Source organism: Anser cygnoides, chromosome 12, assembly GCF_040182565.1.
Source record: "Anser cygnoides isolate HZ-2024a breed goose chromosome 12, Taihu_goose_T2T_genome, whole genome shotgun sequence".
Taxonomy (NCBI): Eukaryota; Metazoa; Chordata; class Aves; order Anseriformes; family Anatidae; genus Anser; species Anser cygnoides.
Genome location: NC_089884.1, coordinates 18,278,024 through 18,293,370, shown reverse-complemented (window position 1 = coordinate 18,293,370; position 15,347 = coordinate 18,278,024). Strand labels below are relative to the sequence as shown.

Sequence of the window (15,347 nt, the reverse complement as noted above, 5' to 3'; positions counted from 1 at the left end):
AGTATTTCGGGGCCGAGGCCTTGGTCTTGCGGCCGTGTGCCAGCGTGCGGGCTGAGGGGAGCGAGTCTCGGTCAGGGCTTGCTGGCCTTGCCTGACCTCTTGATGTCGTGGTTGCTCCAGGCTGAGGATGTGTGACAGCATAGCTTTCCTCTTGCCTTATTTTTTTCTTTCACTCTGTCAGTTTTGAAGCTATTCCCTTCCACTGTTACTTCAGAAGCAGCCAAACACCAAAAGGTTTTTCTTTGTTTTGGGGTGGGGAGGATGTTACAAAACACTTAATCTTCTAGATGCATTTACATTCCTCCCCTTTCCGCCTCAGTGAGACATCAGCTTTAATCTAAAATACATGCGTGTAGCGGTTTTGGGAGCTGTGTGAAGTTTTGCTGTGGGCCTGAGCCTTTGCACAAGCAGGGGTGCTGCTGCCCGGCCGCCTGCAGAAGGAGGAGCTGGCTGGAGCTGTGTGGGCCTGGGTAACGCTCGTGGCTGCAGTCGTGCCGTCTGAGGTCAGGACTGAGCTGTGCTCAGAGTGAGATCCTGACAGGTTTTTGTTTTTTTTCTTTGCGATGTCACACTGTAGCTGGCTGATTCAAGCAGCGTGTGAGGATCTTCTGTTTACTTGGCCTTCTGGTTGTGTTTTGGACTCGGTGCCTTATTCCCATTCATTCATGGGGATTTTTCCTTGTTGGAGTCATACTTGGCAGGTACTCCTAGGAGAACAATTTCATGTTGATTTTTGCCTTGAGGAGCTAGTTATCTGAGGTAAACAACTTCCTTACACGTACCTCTGCTTCAAGCCTCGGCTAGAGAAGTTGGTCTCATCAAGCTGTTGGGTTGTGCTCTTACTTAAACTTTTTTGAAATGAGGCAGAAAGAACAACGTTGTCTTGCTTTTGTTGCTGTCTTGTAATTACATTATACATTTTCTTAGCTAAAATCTATATAAATTTGAATTAGCCAGTGATGTTCTGAAGCTGCTCTTCTTACAATTTGGCCAAATGCAGCAGTGCGCATACAGGTAGTCAGAGATACTATTTCAGTGGCAATAAGTAGCAGTGTAAATTCCCAGGGTAACAGTACCTTGGAGCAAATGAATGGAATAACTGTGTAATAATAAACTTCCCCTCTCGTTTCTTGTATAATGCAGTATTTGCCTGTAGGCATTAAGTCACTGGGCATTATATGCTGGAATAGTTCACTTCAGCATTTGCTCCTCTGAAGCATACCAGCTTCAGGCATGCTGCAGCGTACCGTTCCTGCTGCCTGTCGATTCGGCAGCCTGTAGACATTCGGTGACCCTCCTGCGGGTTTCTGATAGCTGGCCAGCTGGGCTCCACTGCTGGGTCTTCTGCTCAATTTTTGGTACACTAGACAAATCTGCTTAATGTTCAGATTATTAATTGAATTATTTTGAGATAGCGGTTTCAGTAAATTAGTTGGATGAATCTTGAGTGCATATTGGGAGAGCTCTGGACAGCCTCATTTCCATTTGCTGCTTTTGCCAGAAGGCTGCACACAAATTTGGTACCACACGTGTGTGTGGTCTGGGGATGTCCCATCCTAGGGCAGGGTCCGGTGTTCAGCTGCCTGATGTTATGCCTTGGCCTGCTGTGACTCTCAAGCTATTAAAGTCCCTAATGTACCCCATACAGATTACTTTGTCCTTGTGTCCAAGTAGAATTCAGCAGTTAATGTAGTTGCTTTAAATCAGTTACAAGCCATCCTTCAGCATATAATGGTCTGTATGAATTTTAAGATTTTAGACGCTCGGTCAGTGAAGGGTATTTTCTAGGCTCGTATTGGTAGCTTTCTGACAGAAAGCTGAACCTTCTGAGGGAAAGAAGATAAAAACCATGAGCTGATCTGCAGGTTTAGTAAGAGACCAACTTCTAGATACTGTGAAGAGGAGTCTGGTAGCTGCAGTGGAGGAGGAAGCATTTCTTCTGGTTCTGACATCGAAGCTCCTCAGTGTGCATCTGTCATTGAGCTAATGGAGGTGACCTCAGGGAACACGTTTCTGTGATCTGCTTAAGTATTATTCTTTTCTGCCTGTTGCTGTTTGGAGTCTTGTAGCCCAGAGCGGTCAAGCAGACGAAAAGATGCTGGTGAGTCTCCAAATTATTTGGCAGGTTGTGTGGAAGCATGGCATGCTGCTGCTCACAGCACGTGCTGGTGCCTGCGCACCTTGTCTTGCAAGTGGGAGTATCTGAGCACCAGGAAACAAACCAGAATACAAACAGGTAGTTTATAAGATATACCTTTGAGAGAGTATACTATTGGATAAATGAGTCCCAAAATGAATACTGAGTTTTTTAATCCAAACATAGCTCACTGTGCACCCCTTTGCTGTAAAAATAGCAAATCATCAATATAAAAAGCTGCCTGAGATGTTCCTTGTACTTTGCAGTAGTATGTGTAATTCTTCCTTCTCCCTTAAAATGCACTCAGTCTGGTGACTTCTGAACATTTAGAAATTGAGAGGGAAAAATACTTCTGTGACTTATATTTTGCCTTGATATGACAACGCTGCGTACTGTTATAGCACAGTGTCACCGAAGTTCAGTAAAAGTCATAAATGGGTGATAAGATGGTTTTGAACGTGTGCTAGGCAGGTAAGTCAGGATTACTGTCCATTTTACTACATGAATATAAATTTAACATACAAATCTAAAACCTTGTGCAAAATAGTAAGTGCTAACTTCAAATCTTTTCATAAAAAAATTAAATACTTTTAATGTAGAAGATGCAACCAAACCCTCCATCCCCTCAGCCCCCCCCCAAAATAGCCACCCAATGCTATAAATGTAAAAAAGCTTTAGGAATGTGCACTGACTTTCCAGGTGGCATACTTTTTCAGATTTCATCATTTGAAAATGTTCCTATGCTGGACTTGAAAAGGTCTTGACAAACTGCAAATGTAGCTTGTTTATTGGACTTACAAATAATATAAAAAAATGTTTAATGTTGTGTGAATGAAATGGAGGTGTTTTGAGTTTTATGCTGTTCTTGGTTCTTCTGTCTACTTAGCAGCGAAGAAGCAGGCTTGTTGCACAAATGGACGTGAGGGGTTTTCTGGAATTACCACTGCACTCAGAGGTGCATGCTACTCAGCTGCAGGGACAAGTGGGTAAGCAGGACCAGCTATTGGTAGGAACTCAGATGTCAACCAGCTTTCTTACTTGACTTTGGTGTGAATATCGTAAGCCTGGGATTGCATTAGTGTCTCCCTTCAACCTAAGACTGGCGTGGGTACATTTGGGGTGGAGCTTTGAAAGTTTAAGTCAACTCTGATGGAAGGAGACTGCGGTGAACAATTGCATAACCCTCCTTTTCATTTAACTAATCTTTTAAGTTAAATGAGTTATCGAGTTACAAGCAAGAAGAGTGTTTGCTAGGCAGAACCCACTGTGTCTGTGAAAGCAGACGACTTGTCTCAACTTTCTTCTGTTTTGGAGCAAGCCCTACTTTGGGTCTCCTGCAAGGCTCGTTGGGTTATTGCGTGTGCTTCCATGGCACGTGTGAGTCCGGCATGCTCACAGCCATTTAGCTGTGCTGGGAAAGGCCTGCGCTGCAAGTTTTTAACTCAGAGCCAAGTCTTCAGCTGGAGATTTTTTGAGAACACATTATCCATCGGAAGTACTAGACAGCCTTCGGGGAGTATGGTCATCTCACCTCTGCCCTGACAGTGTGCGCTGTCATTTGTTGGCAGATCAGAGGCTGTGTGTTTGTTTAATAATATTTGCTGCACTGACAAAATAGTAGCGATGTACTAGTGGTGTATGAAGAGCTTCCATAGTGGTGTATATTCATGAAGACAAACAGAAGGCCGACCTGCCATATTCCTCCAGTCTGGTTTAACAGTAAACACCACAGTTGCAATTGCAAAACAGATCTAATTTCTTAAAAACAAACAAAAAAACTTCCTTACCTCTTGTGTTGATACAGAAGGTTTTTTGCAAGCCTTTAAAGGGGATGTGCTGACAGTAACTTTTGTTACAGCCTGAGCACTAACTCAGCTGTTACTGTGTTATTGGGAAAGTTCAGCTAAAATAAATTAAACTACTACTGATAGTTACTTTTACTTCTCATTAAGCTCTTGTTTAAAAATCTGTTGTTTGGGCTCTTTGAACGAGAGCTTTTTAAGCAAGGGAAACTGGCAGGCTGAGCAATTACTAATTCCTCACTATAGGAAATAGATACTTTTATAACTTCTCCGTGGTTTTAGCTGTTTGGAATTTCACCTCAATTTGTAATTACAGGATGTAGAAAGTGCATACTAATAGTTGCCCTCTAAATCTAAGTTTTTGTTTTTTTTTATATGAATCAGTCTTCTAGATTATGAGTTTGCAAAATGCATAGCTGATCTATACATTCAACTATATTCCAACAGACTAAAGCTTTTCTACAAGTCAGCTGAAGAAAAACCTTGTTGGTAGTATTTTACATATGCTCACTAGAGGAGATGTTGGAACTACTGGCGTGTTTCAAGATAATTAGATATCACCAGGAGTTGAAGCCTTTTTGTCATTATGAAGTAAAACAGATATATCCTATCTCTATCTACTCTTCCCACTTTTTTTTCCTGCACAACCGTTCCCTCCTGCTTCGTCTTGTTCTTTTGTTAATCCTTTTTTCTTTCAGCAAAGTTGAGGTAGCAGTTTCTTCCCCCCCCCGCTCCTCTGTTAACAACACACATTAATTTTCCTTCCTTTGGCAACCTATTGCCTGGGAGAATAGAAGCAGAAGACTTGGTTCGCATACAGCCTGGGTTTAAAAGCTAGTGGATCAGTTGTGGAGTCATACTTGAGACTGCTTGTAGGTATGATTCATTCAAGCATTTAATTTCTAATTAAAGTTCTGTAGGATGTTTTTCCTCTTAAAAGACAAATTTCTCTAGGAAAAAAAAATCTCTAGTATATCTGGAGTGTATTTTAGAAGACAAAGCACACGTTGCAATTTATAAACAGACAAAAAATGCTCACTTCTACGTTGTCTGAGAAATGCAGTCTTCAATATTAGTTTCTGACCAAAGAATATGCTTGGAGTTTTAATCAGTTTCAGGAAGACAGTATTCATCCAGATTGAAGCAAAGGATCTATAAAATAATGATAAAAAAATAACTGAAGTGATGGAGACAATTTAAATTCAATAGTTGGAAAAGAAAAAAACCTGCCCACATTGGTTCTTTCTTCTGTGTTTTAATATGACTCTGCTTCACTTTGGCCATTTCCTTCAGGCGGTGCTATTTCAGTGCTTTTTATGATGCTGTTAAACCCATAAGTTAATTTAAATCCAGATCACTGATAAAAAGCTACATTGTTTTGATGTGTCTGGGGGGAATGGTGTTTATTGGGAGGAAGAAGGAAGGGGCTACGCTACATATGTTTTCAAATATTTACACAGGATAGAAATTTTAAGTCTTGTAATACAGATTTTTGTGGCATTTTTTTTGCTCCACCACATTTGAAGAAATGTGTATTACTATCAGTTGACCATACTGAAGAAATGTGTGTTATTATCAGTCCACCATAAATTTTAAAGTGTACAAACCCCGTTCATGAAAACATTGTCAAGTTTAATGTCAGATTAATTAGTTTAATCTTGAAAGGCATTGGTCCTGACAACAGGATCTGGGTTCCTGCATCACGCAGGTATTTGTGAAAATGCTGCCCTGCCTCAACGCAAAAAGGCAATTTTGTCTACAGAACTACAAATGCTGGTCAGAAATGTCCTGCTTCTCGTGGATAACTACTGAAAGCCCCCCAAAGATGGCTCGTCCTGCCTTCTGGGTATAGAGGTGCCAGCTGAAGGTGTTTGTCCTGCTGGTGGCTGCTTGCCCCGTGCTGCCCCGGTGGATGTGGCAGCGGTGGCTGCAGCGCTCAGGGAGCCCCTTCGGAGGGCTGGCAGCTTGGCTGGCCGGGAGGGTGCTGGGTTTAACTTCACTAACTTTGCCTTAGGTGGATTAGGGAGGCTCGCGTAATCCTCTTATAGCAGACCTTGCGAGCACAAAGCCAGGGAGTGGTGACAAACACCTGGGGTGTAACGGAAGAGGGAAGAAATAAATCGCATTTGTCTAGCTCTTTGCAAAGTGAAGTTCTCTGTTTGCATCTTAGGGAACTGCTTTATGCAGCAGATAGCCAGAATTTTAGTGATGCTTACTGAACATATGGTGGCAAAGCACCTGCGTTTTTTTCCTGCATGTGTATTTTAATGTGAACTCAGAGAAGGTGGCCTGGTGAAGCTGTATTTCAAACAGGTAAACTTACCTGAAGGAAAGTTGTGTGATCAAAAACACCACCTCCTAAAGCTTTTCTATTTTTGTTAGGTTACTAATATGGGAATCTTTTGGGATGTTCCATTTTAAAGTTCCCCTAGGACATTTGTGGCCACAATATGGTTGCTGTGTGACCTGTGGTGTATTGATACGGTTCAGTCACCAGGGATATGAAAAGTGACGGTCAAAGTCTCCGAGGCTATTGAAAGTTGTTTGCTTCATTATGTGCAATTTTAGTTTTTTACCAGGGCTGATGTATCAGTCATCGTGAAGCTTAATTGCCTATTAAATCACCTGCAGATGCAGTTAGGTATTTTCTCAGTAGCTTAAAACCTAGCACATATTAAAAGAATTTGTCTGCTAGAGAGGCACAGGTGGTAGGGAGAGGACCTCAGCAGATGCTTCATATTTACAATTCCCTTCACTACTCTCATGTTTGTTTTTGCTTGAGATTGAAGGTAGGCAAAATAATTTGTGCTCTTTACAGTGTCTACTCTTGTTCTTGCTTTGTTACTGAATGCATGTAGATGGTGATAGTAACCTAGAAATTATTTATTAGGCTTGTGGGAGATAAGTATTAAAATTGAACGAGAATTTGGGAAGCTGTTGGATTCCCCATCTTGTAGAGTGCTGGTGTTACTTTTAAACTACTACTACTAATAATAACGGGGGGAAAGAATCGGGCTCCCAGTGTCTTTCCTTTGTCTCAGTTAGAGTTTTGTTCAAAGACCCTTCAGGACCAAATAGTTCACGAGTGAGAAATGGACAAGCTTTCTTCAGTTCATCGAACTTCTAAAGGATCAGAAATCCCTGCCGTAATTCTGTTGATTTTTTTTTTTTTTGACAGGTCCAAAACCAGTACCATCTTCTTAGTAAAACATTGTGGGAAGCTTCAGACCAAAATTGTTCTCCTCCTGTGCAATACTGGTTTTCCTAACTGGAGCAGAGGGATGGATGCAGTTAGGGCTCTTAGTATAGATGCTTTCAAGAAGTTAATATACCTAAGGTTCCTCTTTCCCCAAAGACCGAAATGCTATGTTGTTTGTCTCTGTTGCATTACATTCTTTTGTTGTTGTTGTTTTTCCTTCAGAGAAGACTTAAAATGGTAGGGGAGACTAAACACTGTCAGATAGGAATTATTCAGCCAAAGAAAATTCAGATACAAAAGACTTATTCAGTGCTACAGGAGTACATTGTAAATATCCTATCCAAGTGTGGGTATAAAATCAATAAACTCTGAAATCAGAAGTGATTCATCTTAAAACATAGAGTTTGGGGAGACAAAAGTTGTCTGTGTGTTCATTGCTTGCTTCTGCCCTCAGTCCACAGAGGTTCTCAATAATTTAAGTTTTCATCACTCCAAATCACTCAAAATAGGGCTTCCTTCAGAAAATCCTGTAGAATAAATTGTAGTATGTGATCACCATACGCTTTTTTTTTTATGTGTAGTTAATATTCACTGTTTTGAATTATCTTCAGTGATGTTGTTGCAGATAGCTTTTCCAGTGCAGAGGTATAGATGTGCCAAAGGCAGAAGAAACTCTCTGGGACAGATGAGCAGAATTTTTAACTCAGTCGTTTTGAACAGTTGGAGCAGAAGCTACGGGTAACACCCTTACTAGAGAAATTAGAACATGCATGCCTGCATAATTTCTCTTGTGAAATGAAAAGTGAAGAAGAGCCAAAGGAGAGTGGAATTGTAATGCAATTCTAGAATGACAAAGACAGGAAACTTTTCAATTAAAACTTATTTCTCTGATTAGCATAACACTGCATGTTGGCACACGATGGCAACACTTAACTGCTATTCTGTTATTAATAATAATAACAAAAAAATCAGAATTATCCTTATCTTGCTGGCGGCTCTGCTTAGTGTGACTGCTGTCTGCTTCTCAGCTGCCCAGAGCAGGACGGGAAGGTCCAGGCTAAGTGTGAACTTGGGGCAGCCACTGGCAAGGCTTGCAAGTGGCTTGTGTCTGGCTGGCTCCCTCCAAGCTGTCGAAACCTGTAAGCACAGTGGGCCAATCATTTAGTCTGGATCAAGATCCCAGTGCACAGAAACAATACTTTTAGCATCTCCAGCAACGTTTTGTGAAGCAATGTGACTGCCAGTGTCACTCCTGGTTCCAGTTCGGGACTTGTAATGGTGAGTTGTGCTGCTTTATACCTCAGTCAACTGAAGTATGTAGTCAAACTTATGCGTTCATCACGTATCTTCTCTGTGCAGTGCATTTGAAACAGAAATAACATTTTGTTTGTATGTGACTGTTTTTAATCAATTGGCAAACGTGCAGAAGGATTTGTCCTCCAGAATATTGTCATCTTGGACACGTAAACCAGTTGGAGAATCCCGAGTTGCACTTTTAGAGCCCACAAGTTGTGCTGCGAAAGAAAGTAAGCTTTGATCAAATTGGGAAAGAAATCTAACATCCTGTGCTCCATATTACTTACATTTGTACAAAAGCTGCAGCTTTCCACCTGAACAGTGCGAGTCTAACAGTCTTTGTGTTCCTCACGGTGTGATTTGGTAATGTTACAATGGGAAGTTCTTCTTGTGATTACAGCTTTTTGACCAGCATTTATTTTTCGATGTTACATCATTATCTCTGTCAGATAAACATAACAAATGCTATAATCCACTGTATTTAGTGGCATCTGTTTTCTGTTACTTCAGTTCTGTTTGGTCTATAAAACGCAAATGAACTCAGCTTACAAGGTTTTAAAATGGGATATGATGTGGCTAGTACTTTTTTTTAAAACAGAGAGAAAGTGTAAGACGTTTTTTCCAAAAGGTTAAGATTTCCTGAAATACAGGACTAAGACGCCTTTGTTTATTGCTATTTACTGTAATAAATAATCTAATGTTCCTATGCATCGCAAGGAACTCTTCATGCATCCCAAGTAGGTCTTGGGTGTCAGTAGCTTTGATACAAATATAAAGCCAAATAAAATATCCCTGCATAGTGTAATCAGGTTTATTACAGTGTAATTTCCTTCTAAAAACAAGCCTCCTTTTAAGGACTTTTATCTTAAATAACTAATGAATGTAGTGGCATTAAATAATAAAATACTGTTATGATGCCAAAAATAACTTCTCAGTCTCTTTGATCTTCATTTCAGCTAAAGATATAAAATTTCACTAGAGACTCCAGTAAACAGCCTCCATTAATCCAAACAAATTGTTTTGAAAAACAGTGACTATAATAGATTTTGATTAAGACAGTGAATAACCTTGAGTTTTAATTTTCAATACAAGTTAACTCCGCATTAATTGGAGTCACGCTACTAAGTCGTGTCATACTGCTCTGAAATCTGCATGTTGCTGCTTCTGTTTGCCGTGGCTTTAATTAATCATTCTCTTACTTCTTGGCAGCAGTTTTTGCTGGGCAGGGAAATGCAGTTCCAGGTGTAGATGTAAGCCCTGACCGCTCCCGCTGGCTGCCTGAGCGCCGTGATCCTGCACGGCACAGGTGGCCCCGTCCGGGCAGCGTGGGTTCCTGGGGGCGCTGCGATACGGGTTATCGCTGCGGTATTCTGCCTGGAGTGCTGCTGAGGACTTCCTCTGGTAGTCTTAAAGCCAGTCTTCTATCAGTGAGAAAGTTCACATTTCATTTTTTTCTCTATCTGCATTGTGTAGTACTAGTTGGTGTGCATGTGATGCAAGTTCCTGTGCGTTTGCATACTGCTTAATTTCTTGTCTTCGCCATCAAAATGTCCATGAGTCCTGAAGAGTAAGACTGATCCCAGTTAGAGATGCAGACGGTGTGCTGACAGCACATCGGTATTTTATGTGCTCCCAAGGAATGCACCGACTGATACAGTTATCTCAATTAAAAGTGTCAGATAGCTGAGTTAGTAGAGAGAGCACTGAGAACGGCAGTGTCTCCGTGGCTTGGCCCGTTGTTTGCTTCAGGGACCTAATCCTGGCTATGTGGTTTCCCCAAGCCCCCTCGCAGGCTGGGGACCGCTGACCACCAGGAGGGCTCTGGGCTGTACCATGCGCGAATACGTCCCCGGAGCTGTCCCTCGGCATCATCCCAGCAGGGCTCCTGCCATCAAATACTCTGACAGCGGTGTGTGTGTGCTTAATCTTGTCAAAAACACTGCTCTGGGCCAAATTGTGCACGCTGTGGGTGCAACCAGGCTGCTCCAGCCAGTCCAGGCTCGAAGGCTCCCTCGGCAGGTGCCGGAGGAGAAGCTGCTCCCAGTGCAGGTTTCATGCAGCTGTATTGCTTCTCCCTCGGGGTCTCCCCATGGAGGAACTCCTTCAGAGGCACTTTTCTCTTTGCATTAGCTGCAGAGAGCCTGTGGTGTTTGCCAGCTCAAGCTAATAGACTGTTAGCACTGTTGCCCTGCGGGCGTTGGGGGGAAATTCCCATAAATGCTCGGTAAAAGTGATGCAGGTATTTTATTCCTCAGTCTCTTTGGGAAAGACGCTGGTGCAGTTGTGACACGTGGCACTGAAGGATGCAAGGCAGATGGATGGGTTAGGTTCTGTCCTTACTCAGGCTCTGTTAAATACAACTTTCAGATGTTTTAATCTGTTTTTCTGACACCTGTGTACAACTTGCAGTTATTAACATGTGATTTATGTAGATGTGTACGTGGTGGAGAAGTGCTAGACTCCCCATCTGATCTAAGGACGCGCTCTTAATAAACTGCTCCCTTGATGGTCCCTCGGAGCTTTAAGGAGAGATGTGTTTGCACTTGTTACCGAGAAACAATCCATTTAAAAAACAAAAAACTACCTGTAACTATAATGATCGTTGCAGGAAGCAAATGAAATTAATTTAGCTACTCAGTGCCAGAGTTCCTCTGTGTTTTACTGGAATTAAAGGGTTGTTTGTGTCTGTTTTCTTTAATACATTGTTAGTCAAGACGATGATGTGTTTATGATATTACGGAAGCCTAGAAATTCGTGGCACTGTACGAAGATGTTATTATTTCAGCTCTGATCATAGGCAATCTGAATGTAACTTACTACACGTGCGTCTCACAGCCAGGCCGGGAGCTCCCATCTGCCAGTCACAGTGGTTAGCTGCCTCTCAGGCACTTGCTCCTCCGAGCCACCACTGCTGCTTATCTGCTTGTTCCAAGGAGAGAATGCATGCTTAGTTGGTGTCTTGTCTAAACAGTAAACGAGGCAATTTTCCTAGCTCTAGTACTGGCACAATTACTGCAAACTTTTTTTGAAAGCTCGGTGCTGAATGCAGACTGATGCCTGAAACGACCCTACTGGTGCCAAGGGGCAGGCTGCAAAGCGTTGGCTGAAAACCTCCTGGTTAAGCTGTTGAGCAGTGTGTACTTTGAGCTCGCAGCTGCTTTCTTAGCTGAAGACTGAAGCGTTTCTGTATGACGCTGACTTTAAAATACACAGCGCGACTTCTAACGTGAATTGAAGGTACTTGGGTTTAGATTTGCTTCCGTACTTTCAGCAAATGCAGTACAATATTGATGTATGATGCAAGTTTGTATGGGGAGGCTAAACCTTACTAAACAGAGTGAATCTCATTTTTTTTTTAATTGCATGGTACTCATAAACTGAGCTTAAAAGTTATGTTTGATTAGAGTAGTTGCAATTTCATTCTTCTGTGGTTTTTTTTCCTGACTTTCTGATCTTTTTTTTTTCTTTCAGTCTCCATGAAGAAATCATTGACTTTTATAAGTATATGTCTCCCAGACATGAAGAAGAGAGAATGCGGATGGAAGTGGTGAACAGGATAGAAAACGTTATAAAGGAGCTCTGGCCTAATGCAGATGTGAGTAGGATACTATTCTATTTATTAAAATACAAAAGCAACATTATGTGCCTGTTTAGTTTGTGAAGTACTGGATAATGAAAACACTGTTTATTCTTTTGGAAAAAAAAAAAGGCTTTCTAGTCAAATGAAAGAGAGGTGATGTTTATTTGTAGAATAATATAGGTCAACGTTTTATATCACACATAAGAACAGAAAGAACAAAGATGAACTAAACCTACTGTATCAAAGAAAGGGCATAAGGTATGGCAATGTTTAGTTTCATTAATATTCATTGAGGTTAATGGAAACATATCAGGCATGCATGCATATAAAGAGTGATGTTAAAAAAAGTTTTCTGAAACTCATAGCTTGACTGAAAAAGTCTGTAGCAGGGCTTCTAGTCCGAAGACCTGCAGTCTTGAATAGGTCTGTAAGCTGGAATGCCAGCAATGCCATGTTATCTAGACTGCTGTTTTTAATAGGCAGGGGAACTAAATTGAAATATCTAACAAATGTATAGAAACCAGGTTTCTGTATGGGAAGAAACAAGCTTGTAGATCTCTTTGCTGTATATTGAGCTTTAAATCTCTAATGCCTCTTTCCATTGAAGGTAGATTTTTGCCAGGACTTCATACAGTCAAAACAAGATTTTCTCCTCTGCACAGCTATGCTTCTGTGTGTGTGTGTAGGGGGGGGTTGTTTGTTAGTTCTGTTTGTTTTCAATAAAGAATGGATTAAAGGGAAGCTAGAGAAGTTTCTTTTACATCTCAAGATGTTTTTTATGTGGACAACCTTGGATTTTTAGCATAACTGACTCTAGTGTAATTGCATCCCTCTACTAACATGGTGTTTGTTTCCAGAATGCAGATTTGTAGCCTTAGTCATTTATCTACAGATAAATATAGATAACAGTAGCTGAAAATGAGGACTTGTTAACCAGAATAGCAAACCAAATTCAGACAGCAGAATCTTTATTATAAGGAATGCTCTTTGATCCTGCCACAGTGAAAGGTAATGTTACGACATGAGTGACTTTAACCCACTGTTCATTTCAGATCTTCTTAACCTATTTTTTGGAAAATATTTTTAGAATTTGGCAGAATGACTGATGGAATTCTGTATGAGCTATGTATGTATGTGTGGGGTTTTTTTGTGTGTAAAATACACTCTCATGGTTCATGTTACGGACAATGTTAGTGATGTGTAATATGGAAGGAGCACGTTGCTCAATCACAGCTTTTGTCACAGAATTACAGAGGATTGGTATAGTCATTACTACACGTTTGGTAATTTTCTCGTTGAGGAAAAGCCGTAATTTTTCCAAGGGAACTGTGTCAGACATCAGCATATCTCACAGGTATTATATAGCTCTCCTATAACCAAGAGAACCAGTGCTGTAGGCGCTGCTGAAGAGCAGGAGTAGCAGGGTGCCAGCGTGACAAGAAGTAGCATAGGAAGCTGTGCTGGCATTGAACAGTTCTAACCATGACAGACCTTGCCAAAGTCTTGTAGTAGTGGATTTCACCCCCCAAAATTTGCTTCAGCCTAGGTGCCACTATTTCCAGACAAGTTTGTATGCTGCAGGCTTACTAGCATAATGGGGTGAGTGCGTTTATTACCACGGGATCTTTCCTTGTTACTGCTGACATTTTGAGTAGTACACAAGAATTTACTGCTTCCCAAGGTACTCTAAGCATTTGTAGGACAGACTTGACCTGTAAAAGCTAGCTAGGTATTCTATATTTAAAAACAAAACCAGAAAAAAGTATGACTTGAGAAAATAGTTATCTAACCTACTGATACTGTTTTTTGAAGCCCATAATCTTTTTAGGAATGGGAAGCATGCCAGCTTATAACCTGGCAGTTACTGTAATGTCATTTTTCTAATAGTTTACAGACCTGCTTGGGAACTAACTGCTGAGCTTAACTGTCTTCAACTTTGATGGTCTTTTGGAATTTTTTTAGCCTTTTGAGTTAATTGCTAACCTTTTGAAAATCTGTATTGGTTTAGCCACTTGGAATATTTAAGTTCTGAGTACATGCTTTGAGAAGGTGAAGTGGTGTCTGGTCCAATGTCCTCAGCTTCAGCTGTAGTGTAAAGTGATAAGTTAATGTTTAAGCTGTTCATTTTGACTGATAGATGCAGCAAATCCAGCTAAAATAAACTTTTAAGTTAAACATACGCATTTAGTTTGTAGTTTTTCACTAAACCGCTTTAGTAAGACACACTCTGTAAAAATCAGATACCAAGAAAAGTAAAATTGGGCTTCACAAATCTAACTGTAAAACGAGAGTGTAGAACGTGTGCATACGCATATATGTATTTTTTTCCTGTTCCACTTAGGAAAAGGCTGAAAAAAACAGATGTGGGGGGGTAAAACTAGGTGTCCTAAGCTGTTACTTTATTTATAGAAATTAGCAATTGTGTCATTTGCTCTCTTACTCAAGGGAATGTGCTTAGAAGGAAACATTCCTAGTAAGTGAGTACTGTTCTTGGCATCAGCAATGCTCTGACCATAAGAAAGTCTTTAATTACACTGAAACTGAGCAACCCAAAACATTAAATTAAGGCATTTTAAGACAAAGTTTTTTTGACCAGTTGAATATGAAAAACTGAGTATTGAACAAATACTGACTTAGACAATGGAATTTAGGATACATTTGTCATAATGTCTTCAACTTTGTGTCTGAGTAGTCTGTGGCCTTGGAGATGTCATGCTGCATACCTCATGCACTTCAGGTGTGAAAATACTCTGATCGGCAATAGAACTAGAAAGATGAACCCTATTTATTTTGATGGCCTTCAGCAAATTCAGTGTTTGAAGTTAACAGCATAGCAGAAAGAGGAGTTTTAATTGGCTATGGATAGATTTTTTGTTTTGTAGGGGGCATTTTGGTAGCAAGGACTTCACAAGCTTTTGTGGGTTTCCAAGTTCTGTTCTGCATAGTGAGGACATTTTTGGACACAGCATCCATAAAGCTCCTTCAGGAACTTTGGAATTTAACACGAGCAAGTTTGCAGAAGTGTAGGAATAATAGTAACAATAACATACAGCAGTAAGAGTCCATTACAGTCCTCTGAAATATTATGGATGTAAATACTTATCTCTGTCCACATAGAAAAAAAATATAATCATCAGTGTTGGCACTCCACAAAAACTAGCGTTTATGTGTCTCATGACATAATAGTATCCTGCTTTTGGGATGCTTTAAGCATGAAAATGGCTACACAGCTACTGTGGGTTAGATTCTAATTTGATAATAAATCAACATATTTTTAAATGTCTGTTCTGATCTCCCCACTTTTCCCTTTCAATCTCTACCAATTTGATGAGA

At 40.7% G+C, this 15,347-nt stretch overlaps 1 protein-coding gene across 1 annotated transcript in view; it reads left to right on the top strand.

Moving 5' to 3' along the window:
- Positions 1-15,347, top strand: part of TENT4B (terminal nucleotidyltransferase 4B) — a 41,908-nt gene that overhangs the window by 8,710 nt on the left and 17,851 nt on the right. The window contains exon 2 of the mRNA XM_067004586.1: positions 11,906-12,029. Within this exon, the coding sequence (XP_066860687.1) occupies positions 11,906-12,029 (124 nt within the window). The remainder of the gene's footprint in view (positions 1-11,905; positions 12,030-15,347) is intronic.